The following is a 27366-nucleotide window of genomic DNA, read 5'->3' on the forward strand; positions in this document are numbered from 1 at the left end:
TATTTGAGTTTTTGTTCCTTTTATTTTCCTAATCTATCAGCTATGCCCCCTCATAAATTGGCCCCGATATTTTAGGCTAATCATCGGGAATATAAGTGTCTAGACCTATATACAAATAAGCTTATCATTTCCCGTCTTGTTGTCTTTGATGAGTCCACTTTTCCAATCCGTAATTTATGCATGTTTTGGAATTCCAACTACCATTTCCTTGACAATCTGGACCCAAGCCCCTTAATTTCCCCTTTTGACAGCAAGCAAACTTCCCTCCTTATAAAATGCCAAACTCGGCGGTCAATTCTTCGCCAACTCAGTCCAGCCCAAATGCTACCCACCTTTCTTCTTCCTCCAATACCCAACAGAAGGATCATGGGTAGGTTGTGTCCTTGACACTCCTTCCACGGTCCACCCTGGCCTAGTGTGCAACAAGTTAAGGTAAATCAGTTTCCTCCACAACTAGGCTGTGGCACATCTCCATAAGCCACGGCTCACCCGCAGCATGGGCACCTCACCTCCCCAACGTCTTCTCCTAGTCCTTACACACCACCTCCTGGTGCTTTCCTTATTCAACTAACTCATTTGCCCCTCACCATCACCTAATGTTACTCGTAGTCAACACGGCATCTACCAGCCTAATTCCAAATATAATCATGCTATTTAACATCGCCATCAGTTCTCTTAAATCACTATTCCCTAAGACATATTAAAATTGCTCTTAATGATCCTAACTAGAATGCGGCAAAGCAAGAAGAATATGATGCTCTTATCAAAACAAGGACTTGGGATTTGGTACCTAGGCCTACGAGGGAGATTATAATACCCCGTATTTTTATACGTATTTTCCTAATTAGTTAATTAATTATTTTTTTCTAAAAAGGGTATTTTAGTAATTCAACTTACTATTTAAATCTTGGAGTCAAAATGATATTTGAATTTTGGCGCCAAAAGTATTTTAAAAACAAATTATTATTTTGGATAAGATTTATTATCCATTTATCCTATTTTAAAAACCGGATTATTTACATATTTCGGATATTTTAATTAACGCAAAATAATTTTTTTAATTAATTAATTATTATGGCCGAAATTACCTAATAACTAGGTAGGATTTTTGGATTTTCCATGTATGGAAAATCTGATTTTTCTTGGTTATTTATTGGTAAATAATTGGTACTTAATTAATTAATTATTTAATTATTATTCTATATTATTTATACAATTATTTTATTCCTTAAAAACCGAGCAAAATCTTCCTAAATATATCTAGAGGAATCCGAAAATTAGAGCTATGGTAAGCTCCATATTTTCGGCCCTCGTGAAATATTTTGGGGGAATTTAATTGGTAAAATTATATTTTTAATTATCTCCCAAAATCTCCTATTTTCCTTAATTCTAATTCTCCATCTTTTTAATATCCAATCATCATATTTTCTTGCCATTCATTCTTCTTAATTATTCCCCAAGTAATTCCAATTTCCTTAATATTTTTCATGACATACATACCTTCCATATTCAATTATACGCAATCTCTTTAATATCAAAACTTTCCTTAAATCTTTACTCACTTCTCCAAGTAATCCCTTAAACCCTACTTGCCATAATTCTTCCCACATTCTCTTGCCATAATTCTTCCATGAGCTAGCCTATAAATACCCCTCCATACCTCTCACATTCTTCACACTAATTCTCTTCTTTTCTTCTCCTCTTTTTACACAAATCATCCCGTTTATCTTTGAAGCCAATTTTCGGGAACTTCTGGTCAGTTTTTGGGTATTGCTGTTCACAAAAGATTGTTCCTCTCGAAAAATCCTTGAGGTTAGACTCAAGAACCACCCAATTTGAAGTTATATCAAAGGAGTTATAGCCTCTGCAAGTTCTTCCTATTCTTTCCAACGAAAATCCAATTCTTCTCTTCTTCTTGGTTTCTTATCTTTTCTTCTCCTTTTCTCTTATTCAATTATTATTATTATTATGGGAGATTAATATAAAATTATTATGAGTAGTTTTAATTATATAAAATCAGATTTTTATGATGTTTATATTGTTTTAATTTAAAAGGTTCATGTACATATAGTTGGGGGGTTTTTAATTTCATTGTTGTGATTATTTGTTAACCTTATATTGATTAAGGTTATATTTATTTGTAGGGTGTGTTCGATCAAGATTCTTGAGAGTTCTTTGAAGGTGTTTTTGGCTAAGCAAGAATCAAGGTACGTTAGGTGGTTAGATACCTTGAAAAAAAATGATTTGAATTAGCATGTTTGAATGATTTTATGGTGATTGAATTAAATTGACTTGAATTATGGTTTATGAAATAAAAGTATGTTTAAAAGATTGGTTTTAATAATTAAATTGGAGTGTCAATTTTTATAACATGTTTTGATTAATTAATTTATTATTCATGTTTAAAAAGGATTGGTTTTGAAAGCATGTTGGATTTATAAAAAAAAAAAGGGTTTGAATTGTTATTATTAAAGGTTGGAATTATTGGATTTAAAGAGGATTTATTTAATAATTGAATTAAATTTATTATTAATGCTTTATAAGCATGTTAGTAATCCCACTATGCGGATTTGGTATATTGATAAGGCCTTGGACTTTGTATGACCGGATCTTTCCTCAAGAATAGCCTTGTAACATAAAGAGACTAGCTTGGGGGGTGTGCACACTTGGGAGAGGAATTGGTTTAATTGGTTTATTATTGAGGAATTGGTTTTTAATATGAGGAATTGGTTTTAAAATAATTGGTATTGGTTTTATTGATTATTGATATTGGAATATTAAGAATTGGTTTTGAATCATGAGTTTGGAATTATTGGATTAATTATTGGAATTGATTTCAAAAGCATGTTTGCAAATAAATTGAATTTAATTATCTTGCACTTACCGTACTTAGCATATTTGCTAACCCGTACTTCTTATTTGTTTTGGTTCGCCCTGTTTACCGTAATGGTAAGCAATGTTATTTCAGCTGGAGTGAATAAATTGATGCATTGGAGTCCTGGGATTTGGTTTCATCTAAATTAGGAGTTTTGGTCTTGTATTTAAATTGAGTACTCATGACAATAGTTATTATTAACAAAGAAGAGTTTTGAAGTTTCCGCTCCAAAGTGTTGTTTTGTTAGTAAGTTGAGTAGCCTTGTGTAATCACGCGGCGGTAATATGCCTAAGTCTATCTCTACGGTATAATTATACGTATTATACTAGTATTTCCGTAGAGGGAGAAGTGTTGAAGTGTCAATCTAGGACGCAATGGTGTCTGAATTTGCATGAGATGCACAAAGCTATGGCCGATGATGTTCGTAGACGAGTTGATAGTACTGGTTTGAGTGGGCTAGTTAACACCTTCCATCATCACATTGACTGGGCCCTGATTTCGGCGTTTGTAGAGCGCTGGCAGCTAGACACAAACACTTTTCACTTCCCGTTCGGCAAGATGACTATTATGCTCCATGATGTCCAGTACATACTTGGGTTACTTGTAGAGGGTGATGTTGTTGTAGAGCAAAGTGATGTTGCGTCTTTGAAGGTTGACTTTCAGAAGTTTTTAGGGATAGGAGCAGATAAACTTGTTACCAAGCCAGCACCCATTTGGGATAATGGGGGGGTGTCAAGTCAGGTCATATATGAGAGATGCCTGGCAGAGAAAGGAGACGCTGATATCCAGGTGCAGGGTTTCTTGTTGTTAGTTCTAGGCAGCACTATTTTTGTCGATAAGAGTGGTAGCCGTATTCCTCCTTTTTGCATCTTAGAGGTGAAGAAGAAGAATGTTCAGCTTTCTCATTATTCATGGGGTTCAGCTACCCTTGCTTATTTGTATCGGCAGTTAGGAATTGCCTCATGGATAGGTTGCAAACAGATTGCTGGGTGTTTGACGTAGTTACAGTCATGGATTTATGAGTATTTTCCTGCATTTCGACCTGTTCAGGGTTGTTTAGCCATAACATCGACTGATGCTCGAGCCGCCAGGTGGGACACACAGATTCAGGAAAGGGACTACCATCGTGTAGTTTCTTTTCGTAGACGCCTTGAGCAGATGACAAATCGTGAGGTATATTTTTTTGCTACATATTTATTAAAAATTTTAATTTTTGGACTTACTAGTTAATAATAATATTTTTTTAAAAATTGCTTGTAGGTTATTTAGAGGCCTTATACTTTGAGTCCTGCTCATTCTGTCTCGAGAACTACTTATCTGGGTTGGATACAGTATCAAGATATTGTTGAGCCATACCACCCTGATAGAGTTGTACGACAGCTTGGGTTCGTTCAGGGGATTCCTCCTCCCTGTTTTACACCCGATTATGCGAGCCGGCCGGCATATGAGACGCGGAGTTACGCGGTTAGCTCCACAAGTGCACCACAGTTCTGGGACAGATTTAATGTCGGGACTTACTGTATACCCCTCTTAGACTATTTGCCATTATTGGACGAGGAGCCTAGTTGTTCTGATGATTACGAGAGCTGGTTCTACACGTACTCACATCCACTTCTTATGAGTCCTGATGCAGTGCTTGGCCCACCACCTCGACTCGATAGGATAAACGTAGATTTTGTAAGTTTATTTCAGTAATGAATTTCATTTATTTAAGTTGATTTAATTAAAATTTTTTTATTTAATTTCATTATCTTTATTCATTTAATAATTATTTAATTTGACTTACACAATTTAATTTCATTTGTGCAATGGGTGCAATTATTCATGTCTCCGTTACGCAAGTTCATAGCTGAGCAAGGAGGCAACATCACCTCCACAGTGACCGAGGCGCAGGAAGCAATCAAGTTGTGGAATGACATGTTAGAAGATTGATATGTTTTTTTAATTATTAAATATGCAGTATTTGGCTTTTTTTTAATTATTAGATTTGGAGTTAATAATTATTGGGACATCATTAGATTTGGATTTTTTTTTTTGGTTTATTAGATTTGGAGTTTATAATTATTGGGACATCATTAGATTTGAATTTTTTTTTTCTTTTTTTTGGTTTATTAGATTTGGAGTTAATAATTATTGGGACATCATTAGATTTGCCCTCTTTTTTTTAATTATTAGATTTGGTTGATAAATGAAAAAATAATTAGATAGTGTCTTTAAAATTATTAAATTAACAATTCAGTAGTAACAATGCAATAAAATCTCCTATCAATCACATCATTGACTATTAGCTAGAGTGTTCCAAGTAGCGCGCCTATGTTGATATCGATCCTTCCAACCTGTAACGGTATCGTCACATATATCGAACCAAGTAGTAGCAATAGGAGGTACTGGGAAATTATGTTCAAAGTCCAATCGCACAAAATGCCACCCTAAAGACAGTATGCAAAACTCCCTATACGGACCAGTTGCTGTTGACGGAGCAGTCCAAGGTAGCACAATGATGCATGGGAACACACCACGACCATCTATACCAACACCAAAACACATAACAGTGGCATTATAAAAGTTAGCAATCGGAAACAAGTCATCAAAAGCAACCATCCAATGATCTGTGCCGCATCTCCCTCAGGTCCATGTGATACGGTTGATTGTAACATCTAACTGTTCAACTCTGTACACTCGAGAATAAATGTCTCGATGAGCACCAACCTCATTTGCAATTGATCGTCGAGCTAATATCCATTCATGCTGGTCACCTATGAAGAAATCCGCAACACATCAAAATCCACAGTTACCATCTCCAAGTGGATCACTCCACCCTCGTAAAAATGGAAGCATGAAGGCTGGAACTTTATCCAAATATGCAAATTCCTCCAAGTTCAAATCATTCCCTACAATTGTGCACAAATTAGCCATAAATAATAATAATAATAATAATAATAGTATAATAATAATTTGTTTTAATAAAATATAATAACATTAATAATAAAGAACCTGAAGTTGTATAAATCGGTGTCGTACGACCACCCCGACGACCACCTCGACGGCCACGAGAACCCAAAATATGCTCAAATCTGCTACGATTATGCCTAGTAGACGCAGACCATTGACCTGTCGGTGGTCGACCCCTTGTTGTCTCGTTGACCTCTAGATCAGTAAAATCAACTGATCTCGGTATAGCTCCTCAAATAGGACCCGGTTGATACCCCGCACAAAGCTTGGATCACGATCTAAGACCTCATCCACCAAATACCTAAACAAGGCTGCATCCTACTCTGACTCCTCAGCAAAAACGGGAATGTCAACGCCCTCACCGATCACTAATGTCTACCAAAATGGATGGACCTGATCCAAATACAACCCCGTCCCTGCAAGAATTGTTGTCCACATGGTGCATGCACATGGGAGACCGTGCGTCGTGAGCAATGCACACCCACACCTATCCAACACATCATCAGATAACTGTCTCATCCTCTTCAACTCCTCCTGTAAAATATCAAGACCTCGAAATGACATAAAGCCGTTAAGACGAAGCAAAGGCATGATGTTGTGTTGTGACCCCATTCGCCGTCTCGAGTCCTCTAAATGGTGACGAATCTCAATTAGCATACCCTCAATGTTGTTGTGCACACGACGGAAGATAATGTCTAATGCTCCTGTAGAACTGTCGAACCATTGTTTAAGTACGGAATGTTGGCTCTCTACTCTACATGTGTTGACATTGCCGAAGTGCAACACCAAATTTGTCCAAACTCATACAAATTTCTCCTTGTGGACCAACCATTGCTCCTCGACGTATTTCACCAGTGGTGGGTTCGATGCTCCCCACGTCGCTTTCATAGTTTGCAACTCTAACTCATACTCGGCAATAGTGGTTGAACACATTACTCTTCTCCATTTACCATTTCGAAATCTCTCGGCCATCAACATATCCTTCCCACACAAATAGTTCTCCCTTGCCAACACATCCTTGTTAATGTGCCACCCGCATAATAAATGCGCACAATTTGGAAAAAACTCTTTCAAAGCCTTCATCAACCCCAACTCACAATCAGTAACAAAAACATTCAGGGCCACCTCAAATCCAATGTACAACTGCAATTTCTCCAAAACCCACTTGTAGTTTTCATAAGTTTCACTCTTCAATATAGCATATCCGATCAAAAAGTTTTGATTTGTAGGCGTAACACCAACGAGCTCGAAGAATGGCATGTTATATATGTTGGTCTTGTACGTAGAATCCATCCCAATGACATGTGGATACGTACGTAACATATTAGCCATCTCTGGGTGGGTCAAAAAAGCATGGGTGATGGCACGGGTATCTAGATCAACATTTATCCAAGTGACATACTTGTACTCATTTTCCAAGTGAACAAACTGGTGTGCAACATCTCGACCTTCACAAGCATCTAGACGAGCACGACTTCTCACATTGTAGATATGTCTCTTGTTAGGGTTCTCATTCGGAAACTTCTCTTTCACGGCTGCCATAATGTGACGCGGCTTAGCTGCAGCAAAAGTCATGTCAATAATAAGCGTCTTTGCAGCTGGACTAAGACCACTAACCTGCCGGTGACCCTCTCGATATACCATGAGCGGATGGTTATGCATGCCTTTCAAACCCTTTTTAGATTTAATTATCCATCCTTCCATGTCCCGCAAACATCGAGCCGAGATTTGAAATGGACATTTACAACCCTTACTCTTCGTGTTCTTGCGTGTGGCATTTTCACGGTCCGATTTTCCCCTCTGTTTCTCTCCCCCCGATCACATTTCATGTAATTAATTGGAAGCCCATTTCTTTGTTTATTATACGATGAATTTGTCAAAAAGAACCTTAATGGAGTGGCAATCTCTCTAGCCCAATCAACAGCTGCTTGATAGGTCGGGAAAACTTCTCTAGTCTGAAAATGCGGGCTATGATCAACACCATCATCGCCGTAATCTGATAATGACGCCTGATACAAATAAATAATTCTTTTAATTAATAATAACGAACAATATAACATTAATAATTATAATTATAATAATAATAATCTTAAATAGAATAATATTTATTATTATTATTCATAATAGTATAAAAAAGTTAATATAATAATATTAATTTTTTTAAAAAAAAAAAAGAAAAGCAACGTGACCACAGTCAACCGGAGTTGGAAACCAGTTGACCGTCAAGGTTGACCGGATTTGACCACTGGTTGACCGTGACGGATAACCGGATTTCAGCTCCGGTTGCCCACGGTAACCGGCTTGGAAAACCGGTAGACCACCACGGCCAACCGGTGTTCAAAACTGGTCAACTTCTCCGGTCAACCAGCGCACAATACCGATTACCGGGAAGTTTGACCGGTTTCGTGCACTGGTTGACCGGTTTCAAATCAAGTTTTGCGTCAAATTTAAATTGCGAAATTGTACTTGTTCAAAAGCCGACGGTTGAGATTGCGGTTGGTTTTCCGACGAATCACCGTGATTATCATCCTCTTTCGATAACTTTTCCGTTCGTGGTGGTGGTCCAATCTATTAGTGGTGGTGGTCCAATCTAGGTAGTGACGCGGTAATTGTAGTCGATTAATTAAAGTTAGAAAATTTTTTTAAAAAATTGGGTAAATATTTATTAAGGGCAAGATAGTCCGTTTACTTGAAATGATGGCGGTTTTGATCACTATGGATGACGGTATTTAACACCCCTCTAAATAAACCCTATCTTTTACATAGTGTTCAATTATCTTCACCTTCATTTCACTTATATTATATTATCTTATTTTATTACTCATAGATTACTTATTAGCATTTATATTATATTATTCGACTAATCAACTCTTATTGTATTTCTTCACAAAAAAAAAAAAAAAAAAAAAAAAAAAAAAAAAAAAAAAAAAAACTTATATCATTCGTGTTATCTTATCACAACTTTTTAACCCTTATTACATCTTATTGGGCCTTATATATATAAGATGCTATTAGAGCTTATTAAAATTTATTAATTCTTCCCTCATTTTATCAAACATAAAAATGAACTTAACAACTCTACCTTATATTAGTAGAGCTTATTAACCTTGTCCAATTGTATTCTGTATTATTTTTTTTAATACTTATTTACATCTTACCTGTATTATTAGATCTAAGTGAATATATGGTAAGAAGAACATAACCTTAAGGTTAATGAAAAATACAACTCTTAGACTTACAAACAAGCATTTACTTTCCAAGAGTGGATCGGAGAATTAATTTAGTATGAGACACCTATATCTATCTTATACACTCCCTCCGTTTTTAATTTTAAGTGCCCCATACCCTTGTGCATAAAGTTTTAGGAAAAAGATTAAAATAATATATGAGTGGGTATGGTTAGCATTTAGGAATAAAAAACTAGTTTAAGGCCCGGACGATGCCCCTGATTTTGTTTAAATAAAAATGAATAAATTATCTTAATTTTTAATATCATCTTGGAAAAGATTATCTTTAGTTAATATAATAAAATAAAAAGTAGAAGAAAAAAAACGGGGATAGACAGAGGGATGCAGTATTATATGTTTTACAATTAAGTAGCATAATCATGTTTAAAAACTTATGGAATTTAAGTTAATGAAAAGTCTCCGTAAAAAAATTTAATAAAATGTTATAACTCATAACTGTTAATTAAGTGATATAGTAAAATTAATTGTGGAATTAAAAAAAAACAAATACAATAGAATAAAAAGAATTTATTTACAGGGAATCAATGTAGTTTGTCACTTGATAGAACAATAATGGTCATAAACGTTGGAAATTTCAAGGGGTATAAGAGAGTAAATATGCTCAAATATTTATGTGTGGCACCATGTCCTCATCCATGTGACACCATGTAACAAATCTCATTATGACATGGAGTGATACATGTGGTCTACATGTTGTTCCTATGAGATTTATAATATTATAGATTTAGAAAAGTAAGAGAGGGAAATATGAATGGGGGACTACTAGAAGTAATGTGAGAGGGAGAAAGTATTATAAATTTATAGTGGGACTAAACGAAAGAGAGAAAAATAATATATAACTTGAGCGGAGTTTCCACTTTTGATAAAGAAGCATTTAAATAAAACGACCGTAAAGTGGGTCACTTAAAAAAAAATGGAGGGAGTATTAAATTAGGGGTTCCAACGTGCATGATGCGGCGAAGTGGCTAGTCCTTTGGAAAGAGTTTTTTTAATTGGCCCTAATGTCCTATTTGTATGGCATTTTATAATAATATTTATACATAGGCGATAAGTGTGCTAGATGTTGTGTACTCGTATAATGTTCGAAACCTTAGTAAAGTTAATTTAGATTTAGAAAGAAAATGACAAAAAAATTAAGATCTAAAAAGTAAATGTTAGATACATTTTAGGCATTTAATGAGATGAATCAACTAATCAAGGCATCATACAAAAAATGAGGGTAAAAAATATACAAAGTAGATTGAATATTATTGAAGGTATAAACGTTTGCAAACTATAATTATAATAGCTCTCTCTAACTTTATAAAAATGGTTGACAGCCATCCTGACAAATAATATATGTCACATATCACCCTTTTAAGAAGTTTAAACCTATCACGTCGTATCAATAACACGGAGTATGTATTAGATGAATTTTTAGCAAATTACTTTTAGATGCACTTTTCTTCCTTGCGGGAGCACTAATACCCTGGTTCTTTCGCTCATCTTGCCAATTCTCGATATTCAATTCCTTGCATTTTCTCTTTAGGGTGGATTCTGAGACTGCACAACGATAATGTAATTGCATCTATCGGTTATTAGCATGGTAAAAGACACCACGATAATACGATGAAATGCACTCATTTTGAAGGTGACAAAGTCTTTGCCAAGAATACTAACTAAAGACAATAACAACATTAACAAGTACTATATCAATTTGAAATTGCTACTGAACCCCTTCATAATTGTATTCCCTCTATTCCTTAATTACTTGTTTGGATTTTTTCTTTTACGAGAATTAAAAAGGTTGATTGGGAGCATATGTGGGCATGTGGGGTTAGAGAGAGATAGAGAGGAAAAAAAATGGTTGAAGATTATTGAAGAGAGGGAGAGAGAAAGTTTTAGAAATTGATGAAAATAGTCTTCTTTAGTACAAAAAAAGAATGACAACTCATCAAAAAGAGGGGAATATTATCAAAAAGAACAACCTTTAATTAGAAATAAGCTCTTAATTTTAGGCTTTCAAAAAAAAAAATACTCCGTACATGCTTTTAATTAGAGATCACTTAAAAGAGTAAAGCAGTTATTGATTTTGACAACCTTGATGAGAATTTTTAAAAGAAATGCTTACTTCCAAGGTGTTCAGCTGCATCGATTAAGGTTCCTTTGAGATACGGTAACAGCTCTTCTATGGTCAAATTGCATTTTGTCTTCCTTGCTTTTTTTGTAACATCGCATGTGACACCTTCAATTCCATGATTGATTGATTGGTTTTCATGATCAATTGGCATATTTGAAGGGATTTTCTCTGGTTGTATCATGCCAATTTCAGGGTGCTTGTCCCTTTTCATTATAGTACTTGACAAGAACATAAAATCTTCTCCATTACCCTCATCATTGATGAGTTTTGTACGGTAACTAACTCGCTCAGTTTCAGCCTCCAACTCTTCATAAACAGGTGAAACCATACTTAGCTTATCAAATTGTTGTTTCATTGATGTTGTAATAGACAAGACCTTGAAATCATCATCTTCTATCATACTTTCCAAGGTTCTTGGCCAAAAGAATTGCACGATATAGACGTCATTGTTCGAGTATGCACTTCCTAAGCAAACAGCCAACGAACAATTAACCCTAAACTGACGTGACAAAGGTACCAAGACAAAGTTGTCAGGAAACCGGGTGATATCTCTACAAAAACATAGTCCTTTCGATGAAAATGTCGTGCCAGCTACCGCCTGTCCTTCAGTCATGTGATACATGGCACTGGCCCTCCAAAAGGGGTAATAGGAAGGGTCTTTCATATAAAAAGGTAACTCTGCATTCGACATGCAGAGTTGCTGCGAATTATTACAGCTTCGGTCAGGACATGTACAAGGCATCCAAGTTTGTGATAAAGGTAAATCGTGATCCTCGCATACCTTGGTTATCACTTTCAAAATCTCAGCTAAAACTCTTTGCCGAGGTTGGTAATGAAACTGTAAATGAAATTTGTTTTAGCTATTTGTAGATGAATAATAGCTCAAAAGATTATGTATATGAAAATGGTATAACAAACTCAAAAGAAAGTGTTACCTGTGAGTCCGCACGAAGATTTACAGCCTGTAAGAAATTTAACTTTATTAATTTGATTATTTGTATTGTAGTAATGCTCAAATTTTTACAAAAAAGTTCTTAATAAAATTGGTCAAAGCAAGTAAAATGAGACAGAGGGGTATGGTAAGCTTTAGAATTGGTCAAACATAGCAAGTAAAATGAGACATGGGTACGTTAAGCTCTAAAATTAGAATAGAACAGCAGAGAAATGAAAAGGAGATTGCTGATTATATCAACCTTAAGAAGATTGCTAAATGAAAAGAGTCTAACCGTAAGAAGATTGCTAATTAAAAGAATCTAACCTTAATAAGAAGATTGCTAAATGAAAAGAGTCTAACCTTGAGAAGATTGCTGATTATATCAACAGCAAGGTCAATTTCGGTAGATGCAATTACAACTTTATAAACTCCAACACATTGGTTAGTATAAGGATCAAACATAGGTATTGCCAAAGTTCCACATATGATACAGTTTTCCTTGGAATTACTTGGTTTCTGACAATTTTGAAGATGCTTGTATATATGCAAATTAGGAGCCCATTGAGGGAACCTATGCCGAAATGCAGAGACCGAAACCTGCCTATCCAGAAGATAAGTCACCTCTTCCATAGTAGACATGTACGGGATAAGGGTGTCAGTGATGCTAAACGAGCTACTGCTGTTAGTCTTTCTATCACAGGAATAAACTCGGGTTAACGATTCACATAAGTATCCCTCGGTCACATCTAGCATGAACCGTTGATTTTCGATCCACGAACCAGGTATATTGCGTGGTGAAGATCTTAGTACATTTGTCTTGACTAATTTTGTTGGAAACCATATTTGAACTGCTACAATTTGGTTAGTCTTCAATTGTGGTTGGAAATCTAAAAGTGTTTTCTCCAGGTTCTGTTCAGCAAGAAGCTTAACTGCAAGATTATATTATCAAAATATATGAGTTAGCCTCACTAGTATATACTTTTGCCCTCTTCACTTCACCTTAAAAATATAATATTCATAAAAATAATTTCACTTCAACAAAATTAATTTCATTTAGTGAAAATAAGTTTAGTTCAGTAAAATTAATTTCAGCTCATTAAAAAATATACAATTGAGTAAAAATCAATAACTTTAAAGAAGAAATTTAATAGAAAATCAGTAAAAATAATTTTAGATCAGTAAAAATAATTTTAGTTCAGTAAAATTAATTTCAATTCAGTAAAAAATATTTAAGTTCAGTAAAATTAATTTATGTTTAGTTAAAATATTTCCAGTTCAGCAAAAATAATGTGAAATGAACAACGTCTTCCTCTGTTATCTTATACTTGTAACACAACTTTTATCACATTTTTTTAGGAGGTAAATAGACTAGGTAAATGAACGAATTATGCTATGTAAATAATTACTCACTCCGTTCCTAAATTACATTCCTACTTCTCTAATTTAGGGATGGAGGGAGTAGAATGTAGCAACCTAACCCTTTCTTCTTATCAATGATAAAATTTTGTGAATTAATATACGCAGTATTCGTTTACCTAGTGTAATATCTCCCTTAAAATGTGAGTCAAATAGGTGTGTTGCAAATAATTTAAAACGGAAGAAGTAATATTATTTCTTGCATATTTGAAGGTACACGTAGGATTGTTCTGTCTCATTTTCCTATTTGGATAATTCTGAATGAGTTAAGATAATACTTGTATGATTCAAATACACAAAAAAAAAATAGTAGTGAGTGTATTCATAAGTTTTCACGTTGTTTTATTTATTTATTTTATTTATTTATTTATTTTTTTTTTTGTTTGTTTGTTTATTGAGTCACAAGAGCGGGTGATAACTCCTGCGACAAGTATTGAACCAGTAAGGCAATTATTCTGACTTACTAATGTAGGGAGATTAGCTGCTCGGTTTGACGAAGAAGTTCAGCGTCAGAAGGCTTGATTTTAGTTTTTTAGTGGTCATGATTTCTACTAGTCAGGCTCCCGGAGTCAGATTGCTTAAAATATGTTTTCGAAAATAAAAACAGGCCAACGAGTCCAAGTAACAGTTACGACATGAGCGACAAGCTTTTTAAGTCATCCGAGTTCGTTTGAAAACAGCGTTTAAACATTTTCGGAATTTATCTTTTACTTATTTTCGTATTAGGGTTTTTTTTAGACTATTTAACGTTTTAGCCGTCTTTAATATTTAGTTTTTAACATTTTAATAATATTCTTGATAGTTTTACTCTTTTCTGGTGGATTCTGGAATTTCCAAAGATTTATCGCTTATAAATCAATTTGTTCGAGTTAGGAATTGCGCTTGCTTTTCCTCCATTAATTGCGACTGTGTCACTTACATAGCTTTACAAACCCTTTTTTGTTAATATTTATATACATTTTCAAATTTCAACAATACTCCATCACTATTCCCTCAAAAAGTCAATGGCTAATACACTACAAGAAAAAAGATCAAAGAGGACGACATAAATCGATCAAGGAGGGCGAGTTGTACTTTGCCTTGTTAATTTCTATCAAGGAGGGCGAAATTATAATTGCCCTTTTATTACAGAGCAAAGAGGGCGAATTTTACTTTCGTCTTTCTATTTCAAATCAAACAGGGCGAATTTATTTTTCGTCCTCTATATCAGAGCAAAGAGGGCCAATTTCATTTTCGCCCTCGCTGTTCAATAAAATAGGACGAAGATAAACATTAAACGTTTTCTCTATCAAAACAAAAAAAAAAGAATTCAACGCTTTCTCTCTCTTCTTATTCACTTCAAAAATGTATGAACCCTGATTTTTTTTATCCTACTCAAATTCTTAGCTCATATTCTCACAAATTGCTACTCTAATTCTTCGCTCGAATTGCTACTCGAATTCAGAATCTCAGATTCTCATATTTCACACATTGTTGCTCCAAATCGTTGCTCAAAGTCGGTCAAATTGCTAGTCGCCAGGTATTGATTTTGGTAAATTTTCGCAATTCTACTAATTTTGGCTCAAAATTATGTGATTAAGCTTTTGATTTTGTAAGAATTTGTTGATTCTCGAAATCCTTGCTCTAAAATTGTTGATTTTTTTTGTCAATTAGTTGCTGCATGTTAGTATTGCTATCTCTTCTACAAGTTTTTTCTATAGATTCGTTGTTCGACTATTGATTACTTGCTAGGAATGAATGCAGTTTATGTTATGCTATTGATGATTGATTACTTGCTCCAATTTAACTACCCGTACTTGGCTGAAATTTTTGTTTTCCTAATTAATCTTATACTTCATACTTTATGTACGAGATCTGGTTGAATTTGTATATGTGTTTGAAATAGACGGAAAAAGTGGGATGGAGAATAGTAATCTGTATTGATGTAATAAACCCTAGGAGTTGCATTATTTAAATGTGTATTTTGAAGAGATTACTACCGAAAATAGCTTGAGGAAATGAGGTCAGGGATCGAGTGTGATGCTAGATGTTGCTTGTCCTCTAACACGCCACGGATAAATGTGTAGAGCATATGTTCTTCAACTTCAGTTTTGCTAACACGGTTTGGTTTAGAGTAGTGCAATAGGCATATATAAATATAGCATGCTTTAAAGTGTTCCCTCAAATTCCCTTATTTTGATTTGTGTCATTTGGGGATTAGAAGATAGGGAAGGAGGAATTGGAGGGAAATCGTGGAAAACAAAGGAAAGGGAGTCATTTTTTAAGGTCACATGAAAGGTCAACATCGGAGAAAAAAGTCAATTATAGCTGGATTCCGATCTCAAGGTCCCCTCCCCCCCTAGGAGTTGGATGGAGAATAGTAATCTGTTCAAAAAGTGGGATGGAGAATAGTAATCTGTATTGATGTAATAAACCCTAGGAGTTGCATTATTTAAATGTGTATTTTAAACAGATTACTACCGAAAATAGCTTGAGGAAATGAGGTCAGGGATCGAGTGTGATGCTAGATGTTGCTTGTCCTCTAACACGCCACGGATAAATGTGTAGAGCATATGTTCTTCAACTTCAGTTTTGCTAACACGGTTTGGTTTAGAGTAGTGCAATAGGCATATATAAATATAGCATGCTTTAAGGTGTTCCCTCAAATTCCCTTATTTTGATTTGTGTCATTTGGGGATTAGAAGATAGGGAAGGAGGAATTGGAGGGAAATCGTGGAAAACAAAGGAAAGAGAGTCATTTTTTAAGGTCACATGAAAGGTCAACATCGGAGAAAAAAGTCAATTATAGCTGGATTCCGATCTCAAGGTCCCCTCCCCCCCTAGGAGTTGGATGGAGAATAGTAATCTGTTCAAAAAGTGGGATGGAGAATAGTAATCTGTATTGATGTAATAAACCCTAGGAGTTGCATTATTTAAATGTGTATTTTAAACAGATTACTACCGAAAATAGCTTGAGGAAATGAGGTCAGGGATCGAGTGTGATGCTAGATGTTGCTTGTCCTCTAACACGCCACGGATAAATGTGTAGAGCATATGTTCTTCAACTTCAGTTTTGCTAACACGGTTTGGTTTAGAGTAGTGCAATAGGCATATATAAATATAGCATGCTTTAAAGTGTTCCCTCAAATTCCCTTATTTTGATTTGTGTCATTTGGGGATTAGAAGATAGGGAAGGAGGAATTGGAGGGAAATCGTGGAAAACAAAGGAAAGGGAGTCATTTTTTAAGGTCCCATGAAAGGTCAACATCGGAGAAAAAAGTCAATTATAGCTGGATTCCGATCTCAAGGTCCCCTCCCCCCCTAGGAGTTGGATGGAGAATAGTAATCTGTTCAAAAAGTGGGATGGAGAATAGTAATCTGTATTAATGTAATAAACCCTAGGAGTTGCATTATTTAAATGTGTATTTTGAACAGATTACTACCGAAAATAGCTTGAGGAAATGAGGTCAGGGATCGAGTGTGATGCTAGATGTTGCTTGTCCTCTAACATGCCACGGATAAATGTGTAGAGCATATTTTCTTCAACTTCAGTTTTGCTAACACGGTTTGGTTTAGAGTAGTGCAATAGGCATATATAAATATAGCATGCTTTAAGGTGTTCCCTCAAATTCCCTTATTTTGATTTGTGTCATTTGGGGATTAGAAGATAGGGAAGGAGGAATTGGAGGGAAATCGTGGAAAACAAAGGAAAGAGAGTCATTTTTTAAGGTCACATGAAAGGTCAACATCGGAGAAAAAAGTCAATTATAGCTGGATTCCGATCTCAAGGTCCCCTCCCCCCCTAGGAGTTGGATGGAGAATAGTAATCTGTTCAAAAAGTGGGATGGAGAATAGTAATCTGTATTGATGTAATAAACCCTAGGAGTTGCATTATTTAAATGTGTATTTTAAACAGATTACTACCGAAAATAGCTTGAGGAAATGAGGTCAGGGATCGAGTGTGATGCTAGATGTTGCTTGTCCTCTAACACGCCACGGATAAATGTGTAGAGCATATGTTCTTCAACTTCAGTTTTGCTAACCACTTGAAACATATAAGCTCTTTTTAGACAAAGTAGTGAACATATATGTCCCTTTTAGACAAATTTTCCTTTAATATATAAGAAATAAAAAAATCATGACAATTAATGGGGTTTTTTTTTCCCTTTTATTATTAACATTTTTTTTAAAAAAATGTGCATCGCACAGGAGCTAATCTAGTAAAAGTATAAAAGAGAATCTTATATATAATAAACAAATATTTTATCTCTCAAAAAATAAACAAATATTTTAAATGAATCCATTTGTATTTTTTTAAACTAAGGGCTTGTTCACATTTACTGAAGTGAGCTGAATTGATTAGAGATGAACTGAACTGAACTGACCTGACCTGATTGGAGCTGAACTGAATTGATTGGAGCTGAACTGAACTGAACTGAATAGAGGTGAAATGAATATTTTCTGAGAGAAGGAAATTAGGAGCTGAATTGAACTGAACTAAACTGATTAGAGTTGAACTGAAATTAAGCTGAAGTGACCAGGCCTTACGTGTCCTCCCCAACATCCCAAGAATTATGAGATAGAAGGAGTATATGACAATAATATTCTAATATCTGGCATTAATAATCTAAGTCAAATATTTAGATTATTAATGTTAGATATTAGAGTATCAATGTCGTATATTAAAATATTATTGTAAGATATTAGAATATATTATTGTTACATATATTAGAGTGACGCAAAAGCTTCTCATAAACTTATTGTAAATTTGTAATTATACATTGAACTTTCTTCTGTCAAACAGAAATCCTCTCTTTATAATTTCTACAATGCAAGCCATATTTTCCACACTCTTTGTTGCCTTTTTTTAATTCACTAAGCCAGTAATTAATAAAATATTATTATCAATCATGCCTCGAATAAGATTATAATCTTTTCTTTTACATTTTTTTTTTTTTGAAACCTTTTCTTTAACATATAAGGCTGTCAAATATATTATTAACTTAACTTTATAATAGACCGACTTATACCTACGTTACCTTCAAGTCAACTTGTATCCTAACAATGGAATGACACTAATGACTTGTAAGAGTTGCAAATCTTGTAAAATTGACCAAATATCAACTGACAACTGATTTAAGCTAATATTCTGTGACTCGTGCTCGAATTGCGCCGCCTTGATAATTTGATATCAATCAAATGTTTCTTTTACCCGATCTGAAAACAGTTTGAATTCGAATGGGCACTTGACCCAACTAAAAAATCTAAAACCTATTCTAACCCAATGTAACTTATTATTGACCCGGCCCAGTGATCTGTAACACAAGCCTATTTGATTCATCATTGTTAATTCAACCAACAACGAACAATACCCGAATAACGTTAAACCTATCAACTTGGCTTGTTTTCAACCTAACCCAAAACAAGTTTATAATTCAACCAAAATCAATCTTTAGTAAATTATTTCAGAAAACGAAAAAAAATTATGTTTAACTTAACAACATATTGATAAATTTTGTTCTCATTGTATCCCTCTTGTTTGCAATTATGTAGATTTAACTTGAACAGACTGGTATTAGACTGACTGAACCTTAAACCAGTCTCGAGGTTGCATATACCCAACATATCAAATCTGAGTTTAATCTAAGACTTGATTTGACTTTACCAACTCGAACCGCACCTGAATAACCGGATGAGGACTCTTGCAACAACAATAACTCCTAACTTAACAAGAAGTCGTCTATTATGTTTCAATGAATATAATATTAATTAAGGAAACAATCTCATAAGGTAAGAACATTTATAAATCTTATCATTAATATTTAATGAATCTATCCTTATTGTTTTGTGTTGTGTCGGTATCGACGTTGGTGGAGTTTACCAGGAGACAATTTCTTTGATCGACGAATAAAGATTCATATTTGTCCATATTAGGGTTTATGTTATATAGCTTAGCAAATCATAATTAGAAAAACTATGAATATAATAATTTTAGTTATTAACACAAATGAAGTAATGAACCATGAAACCATCACTTTGGAACTAACGCTATGTTTGGATAGAGAGAAATGGAGGAAAAGGAAGAAAAGAAAAATAAAGGGATGCATCCTCCCTTGTTTGGATATCTAATGTAACGAAGGGGGGAGGGAATTGGAGGGATCTATTTTCCTTCCACTTTTAATAAACCAAATCTCTCCATTGTTGGAGAGAAATAGAAGGAAAATAAAAGGTCTCCTTCTCTCTTCTCTCACCTCCCTTTCCCTCCCCTCTTTTTCCTTCCCCTCCCTTTCCCTTCACTACTGTTATCCAAACATAGTGTAAGTTAAACTTATCGGTGCCGGAACCATCATCGTTGACCTGGTCAATAAAATTAGAAAGTGGGGAAAATGGCGGTGCAAGCTCCTCGGGAAGCGAAATGGTGGGTCTTGGCTCATCAACTCTGGCAAGGGTTCCCAAGGGCTCATCGTTTTCAACTTTGATCACATACATATAAAACACCAAGTCGTCAGCTATGATTTATTTGACATGCTACTAGTTTAAATAACCCTTATACAACAACACGATGATAACTAAACATGAACCCAAAACAAAAATTAACGATGTGAAAATACAAGACCTCAAGCTTGCTCACCCGTTGAAAAAATAATCGACAATCACCCAAGAAGGAAATTGTGGATCATTGGATGAGACATAAGAGGTAAAGATCCCGTAGTAGTTATCAAATACGTAGTAGTTATTAAAATATGATTACCATCATAAATTATAGGCGGTCATTATGGGTAGTGGATGTAGCCTATATGATGGGACCCAATCAAATGCAAGAACAATAATGTGTCTTAGAATGATTGGAGCATTAGAGGGTTTCTTGGATTGTTAAACTCAAATTTGTGACATGGACATTGTTTGTAGGGCCTTCAACAAGATCTTGGCGAAAAAAAAAAAAAAAAATAGTATTTGTAATTTTATATACAATACATTTTGTGCCGTCTTAGACATTTTTGGGGCCTAGAGTAAAAACTTAAATAGGGGCCCCGACCCTAAACTACAAAGTATATTTTATACGTAATTCAGCAATAAAATATTTTACCCCTTATTATTGGATAATTAAATAAAAAAATTTGACGGGCATCACAAAATTTGAAACTAGAGAGAGAATAGAGCAATAATATACTCCTTTTATTTTAACACTAACACACATGTTAATGCACAAATTTGACTATATATATTTATTAACCCAAAATTATTTTACATGACAACATATGTTTTTTATATATTGGTAAAAAGTATTGTCAAAGTAATATAAGCATATGAATATTGATAGCGTAAAAGTCAAGCAATATATTACAATTATCACTTAACGGACTTACAGATGTAGTAAAAGAATATTAGCATGGTTATGGATGTAATTAGTGATAATAAATAAACCAAATATTTCTCATATATATATCTAGTATTTAAAAGTTCATTTTATTTTGTAAAAAAAAAAAAAAAAAAAAAAAATTCTAAGATGTCGGGGCCCACGAATAAGGGGGCCCTGAGCCGTCGCTCAAGGTGCTCCCCCTAATAGACGGCCCTGCAATTTTATAGGGCATGAATTACAACGCAAATGTAATACGTGTGATCTCCGTGGGGAAATGGATTAGATTTGACCTTATTTAATCTAGTAGGACAAATTAAGGAACAAGGTTAGGAGCCGCCAACAAGCTAGTGAAATATTAGGAAATACGAATATATTAACTTTTTAATGGTTCTCACGAATGAAATACATATATGTATATATGAATGTAAGCAACCATGAATAAGGGACTAGAATCGATTAAGGTTACAACCTTTCAACAATCCATAAAACCATTGAATCACACATATGCTCTCGACTCTTGAACCATTTAGGATTCAAGCTAGGAAGATGGTATGAAGTACGAACTTATTTTTAGTTTTTGAATATTATGCACGCTCAAATTATATTGAACCCGACGAAGAAAAAAATTAGGTCAAAGACAAATCTTCCTCAGGTCAATCAAAATTTATAATCACTCAACTATCCTAATACAAGTATAAGGGCAAGTCAATTATCGACTCACTAAAAATGATAATGCTAGAGTGTTTTCAATCTACGGCTAAGCTATGTCAAAGTCAAAGGTGAAGAAAGTCTATACTATAAATAATCAACTACCAATACAAATAAATCAAACAAAAGAAACACTAGGGAATGGAGATCCATGTGTATTCAAGAAAGTCAAGTTAAATAAGGAATTGAGCAATTCAAGTAATAATGTAAAGACAAATATAGTAGGATCAATAGAAGCATTTAACAACTATCCTCAAATCATCAACCTATTTCCCTCATTGAAAGATAAATGCTAGAGAGGAATCACAATTAAATTCATAACTAATTATGATGAATTGAACAGTAATTCCCATGTCAATCCAAGTCAATCATTATTAATCCAATCAAACTAAAGAACATGCAAACCTCCATCAATCAATTCAATTACAACACAAGAACTTATAAAATTCCCAAATAAATCTCATATATCAATCAAGCATGCTTTACCCAAACCCTAGCTAGAAAGCAAACTACTCACTAATAATCATCATCTAATCAAGCAATTAATTTCTTAAAAGCGTCATAATTGACCAAAATTGAAGAGCAACTAATCTTATCATAACATTAATTGTTAGGGTGTCCAGCCCATTTGTGCAATTCTTATATTGCTTTGGGTAACAATTATTTTGGGCCTTTTATTTGTAGACTTTTAAGTCCTACTTTTGGGTCCATTTTATCTTTGGTGTTTTGGCTTCTTTGACAAGCTTCTTGAGGCTATTTTGGGCTGTAAGTAAGCAAGAAAGAAGGTAGTAACAATTCAGAAACAAAACACACAAAACAGAGAGAAAAACAAGGGTTTCACATTTTCGGATTTTTCAGCACCAGTTTGATCAAGGCTTCAATCGGAGGTGCTCTCGTGGTCCGATTTGGCTGAAATTTTGTGAGCTTGTTCCTGACATCTACAGCTTCGTTTTGACTGGTTTTGATCGTCGTTTGGAGCTCCGGTCTGGTCAGAATTGCTGTCAGTTCAGACGTGACGTTTTTGGTGATATTCTTCACCTTTTGCTCTACTTTCATCTCTTATTGTTCTTTGCTATTGTTGGTGGGTGTGTAAACCTTGTGTAGACATATTTGGGTTTATTTTTACCCTCAATTATCAATAAGAGAAGATTAAGGGTGGACTCAAGAGGTCCCGAGGTTTTTATCCTTCACATCAAAGGGATTTTCCACATATAAATTGTGTGCGTTGATTGTGATTTATTTCCACTTGATATTGCTGAATTAGTACTGCATTTTTGCTGTTTTATTTGGTCATTTGTTGTGTGACAATTTGGTTGATTGGTTTGGATAATTGGTTGGTTGTCTTGATTGTGTGACGTAGTGGGAGTCGTAGTGAACCCTTTCGATCCCTACATTAATCAACAATTCTAAATCAATATGAAATAAATTAAAGAATCAATAAAGATGAGATAGATTAAGAAATGCTCATTGATTAGTTGAGAAGATCTTCAAAGCAGTTGCCACAATTGATACTTCTATCTCTCAATTCTCCATTAAAATTCCCTAATTTCTCTCTCTAGAACTACTTTTAATATAACCCTAATCTTGAGAGAGAATATCTTAACTAAGCCAAAAATATCAAAGAAATAATGAGGTAAAGACTTCTTTAAAAAATCGAGCTCGAAAGTATTTATAAGATGCGGCAAAATATTAGCAATAGCCGAGTTGGGCTGCAGGATGCCCGCGCTCAGCTGGGCTGCTATAGCTGTTGTAATATTGTATTACCAAGTGCCCAAGCACACCTCGCACAAATCTTTCTTCCTCATCTTAAAAATTTAAGCTTGAGCTTGCGCGCCTGCGATTGAGACCGCATATACCTCTTTTTTCTTCTATGCTTCTTCTCTATGATTTTCCCATTGATCTCCTTGGCTTCCACTTGACTCTCATCCATGGGAATGTGTGGCTTCAAATATCTACTCGCAAACATTATGTAATTAAAGCACAAGAGGAGGAACAATGGGATAAGTGTCCAGTGAAGCAAGAAATTAACTAAAACGCGCAATATTCTAAACCAGCACTCAAACAAGCAAGCAAACTAAACATTATTAACAAAACAACGAATTGAAATAATCTAAAAAAAGACCAAAAACTAAAGAAGAAAATTACTCTAAGAGTGCCATTTATGGAACTCATCAGACCCCTAGAATTATACTAATCGTTAACTTAAATTTGTTAGAGCTAAGAATGTAAAACACATAAAATAAACGTAGGAAAACAATATTGCATTCTCATTCATTTAACAATGGAAAATTAGGCCATATAAATATCCTATACGAGTTAAACTAAGTAACTTAAATAAAGCAACTAACTAGGAAATGGGTACTCCACCTGATACTCCAACTACATAGTCAAAACTTAGTTAACAAGTCCACTAATACCACTAACAATTAGTTCACACATGACTTAATTAATTTGACTAATTCTAAACAAACTATCCCCGTTCTTTAGAACACTGTCCTGTCTTGCCCTGCCCTGCCTTACTCTGCCCTATTCTGCTCTGTTCTAATGAAATTTACTCTGATGTGCTAAAATTTGCTCTACTCTAGTTCGCAGTGTGTGGAAATCCTGCTGTGCTCTACTTAAATCTTGTTGAGTCCATGAGAAAACCCACATGTGAGTGGTGTATTGTCCCACATTGGTTGAGTTTATAAGTTAGAGTTTTTATTGGGATGTGTATCCCACATTGAAGAAATAAGAAAGTTGTGTCCAATTTATAAAGCTAAGGGGCTACACCTCTCATTCCAATATGGTGTTGTGGTGTAACCTCCTTAGCCGTGTAAAGTGGACAGTTGTGACGGGTGTGGCCCGCGCCCGTTTATCATGGTATCAGAGTCAGGTTTAGTTGTGTTGTGATCTGATCTAGTATTATGGACAACTCACATGTGAGGGGGGAGTGTTGAGCCCATGAGAAAACCCACATGTGAGTGGTGTGTTGTCCCACATTGATTGAGTCGATAAGTTAGAATTTGCATTGGGATGTGTATCCCACATTGAAGAAATAAGAAAGTTGTGACCACTTTATAAGGCTAAGGGGCTACACCTCTCATTGCCATATGGTTTTGTGGTGGAACTTGTTTAATCGTATAAAGTGGACAGTTGTGACGGGTGTGGCCCAGACTCGTTTATCAAATCTGCTCTATTTTGCTGAAATCTGCTTTGCTCTGTTAGAAGCTCAAAAAACAGAACAGGGCAATATATTTATCCTAAAACAAAGGAAGCTAATTAACGACTAACTTGAAGCAATAACTTCAACACACCCCTTTGCTTCAAAATTTGTGATAATCATGAAGCATGTCTCTTCAATATTGTGATGCCCGTCTCATTACCTACACAATTAACTTGTTGATGCATTTTCTCATTAGCATACTCTTTGGATATTGGAGCATTTCTCTCCATAGTGCACTTCTCTCCCACAATTCTAAAATGGGTTCTCATCTACGACAACTTTTGCCATGGTCTCTTACTCTTCATTTTTGAACTTACAATTCCTTGCCATGTGTCCAAACTTTTGACAATTAAAACACTTAGGTTTCCCCTTATGCCAACAATCGTGACAATTGTTGCATTAGAGGGACTTGCCTTTTCCTTTCATTAAGGAGACTTTGCTAAAAAAAAACTTTTTCACTCTTGTTTTCACCATTTTTATTCCTCATGGACCTTCTTTAATCTACCGCATGTAGTGAATTGATCGACTCGAAACTGTTAAATTTGAAAAATCTTTATAATTATTAATTGACGAAAGTTTAGTTTCATATCTTTCCGCAAGACTAACAAGAAGTTTGTCCATCACTTTTTGATTGTCAAATTCTCTACCAAGTGAATTGATTTGATTTACGATAGACATTAGTCAACTCCCGTATTCCTTGACACCATCACTACCTTTCATCCCCATCATTTCAAACTCTCTAATAAGGTTCAAAATTTGCGTAAGTTTGGTTTGATGGTTTCTTTCATACTCCTTAATTTTTTCCCATGCTTCTTTAAGAGTATCACAACCCATAATAGTTGTGAAGATTTCTTCCGACAGCGTTGAATGTAGAAACGAAAGTGCCTTTGCTATTTTTGCCATATCTTCATCATATTTTTTGGTTTGGGCTACGGTTGGATTTTTGGAAAGGGGAATTGGATAAACTTCACTCTCAATTATTGCTTCCCACAAACTTATGGCTTTCAAATATGATTTTATTTTGACAGCCCATGTATCATAATTATCTCCTTTTGAGAAAATGTGGGAATGAAAAGTGAAAAATTGTTTGAGGTAGACATTAGAAATTTATTATAAAGGAACACTCACGAATTTTTTTTTTTTTTAACTCACTAGCCGTAAGGATCAAATGGCTCTCATACCAATTTTGTTGGAGCTAAGAAGGCAAAACACATAAAAGTAACGTAGGAAACCAATTAATTCTGCATTCTCATTCATTTAACAATGGAAAGTTAGGCCATATAAATAGCCTTTACAAGTTAAACAAGTAACTTAAATAAAGCAATTAACTAGGTAATGGGTACTCCATGTTGTACTCCAACTACATAGTCAAATCTTAGTTAACAAGTCCACTAACACCACTAGCAATTAGTTAACACATGATTTAATTAATTTGACTAATTCTTAACAAACTAAGATATTTATCCTAAAACTAACAAAGCTAATTAACCACTAACTTGTAGCACTAACTTCAACAGAATTTAACGAACATAACACAAATACTATTTATGATGACCACCATACGTTCAAGTAGATCGATTGTGAAAGTACAACTATTACTCTAGAAGTAGGGGTTAAATTGAGTACGGTAACAATTTTTGATCTTATAAAAAATATCTTAAAACAAAGACAAGTTCCTGCACAGTAAAAAACTACGTGACAATAAAGAAAGAATAACGAACATCAAGATTTTTGCATAAAATAAAAAATAGGATTTTTTTTTCTTTGTGAAAAACTACCTTTTAAACACCAGATTTTGCGAAAAACTACCTTAAAAAAAAAGTGTTTTAATTTACTACCTTATAAATTATAAAATATTATAATTGACTTTTTTTCCATTGACATTTTACTTTTTTTTCCCAGGTGTTGACCATGTCACGTGACCTTTTAATGAGTTAATCCCCCCTTTTTCCTCAAATATTCCCGCTTCATCACCAATTCAGCCCGTATAATCCCTCAAATCCCTTATTTCACTTCGTATCACCCTTCTTTGAGCCAATTTCCTCTTCAATTTGGGTAATCAAACCAGAATCCTTCAAGTTATGTTTATATGATTGTTTTTGGTCAAATCCCCTTTTAAATTATTGCTGATTTGTATCCTAAAAATTGGGTGTTCTTGGAGTTCGGGTTTTTTTGTAACCATTTTTGGTATTCTAGATGCAGGTGTAAATGGCTTCACCATATAACGGCAAGTGCAAGTGTGAATACCCATTGCGAGGGTGACATTGTAGACTCATAATCCCTGGAGTAAGTTTGAAGCTTGTAAGTTTTATAATCCCGAAGCTTATCAAAAGGGTTGCAAATACTTTCATTGGGTGGATGAAGGTGTCATTGACTAGCAAAGGGATATTACTAATCAACTAATTGATGAAAAGCATATTCTTAAGGGTGAGGTTGATGTATTGAAGAGCAGAGTATGCTTTCTTGAAGCTGAGAAGAAGAGGATAATGGATGAAATTGAACACATGAAAGTCAAGTTGAAGAAGCAAAATACTGCTCAATTTAGTGATATAGGAAATTTGGCATTAGTT

General features: G+C 34.6%; 1 protein-coding gene across 1 annotated transcript; it reads right to left on the bottom strand.

Moving 5' to 3' along the window:
* Nucleotides 1-11168: 11168 nt before the first annotated feature.
* LOC145592174 (protein NLP6-like) lies at nt 11169-25699 on the bottom strand. The gene is made up of 4 exons (XM_081648635.1): nt 25510-25699; nt 12489-13057; nt 12130-12156; nt 11169-12032 (listed from the first exon to the last, which is right to left on the bottom strand). Exons 1-4 carry the CDS (start codon nt 25697-25699, stop codon nt 11169-11171), a joined length of 1650 nt encoding a protein of 549 aa, XP_081504761.1.
* Between the last annotated feature and the right edge of the window lie 1667 nt (nt 25700-27366).

This window comes from Chenopodium album, chromosome 18 (genome assembly GCF_948465745.1).
Source record: "Chenopodium album chromosome 18, dcCheAlbu1.1, whole genome shotgun sequence".
In the NCBI taxonomy this organism is placed as follows: Eukaryota; Viridiplantae; Streptophyta; class Magnoliopsida; order Caryophyllales; family Amaranthaceae; genus Chenopodium; species Chenopodium album.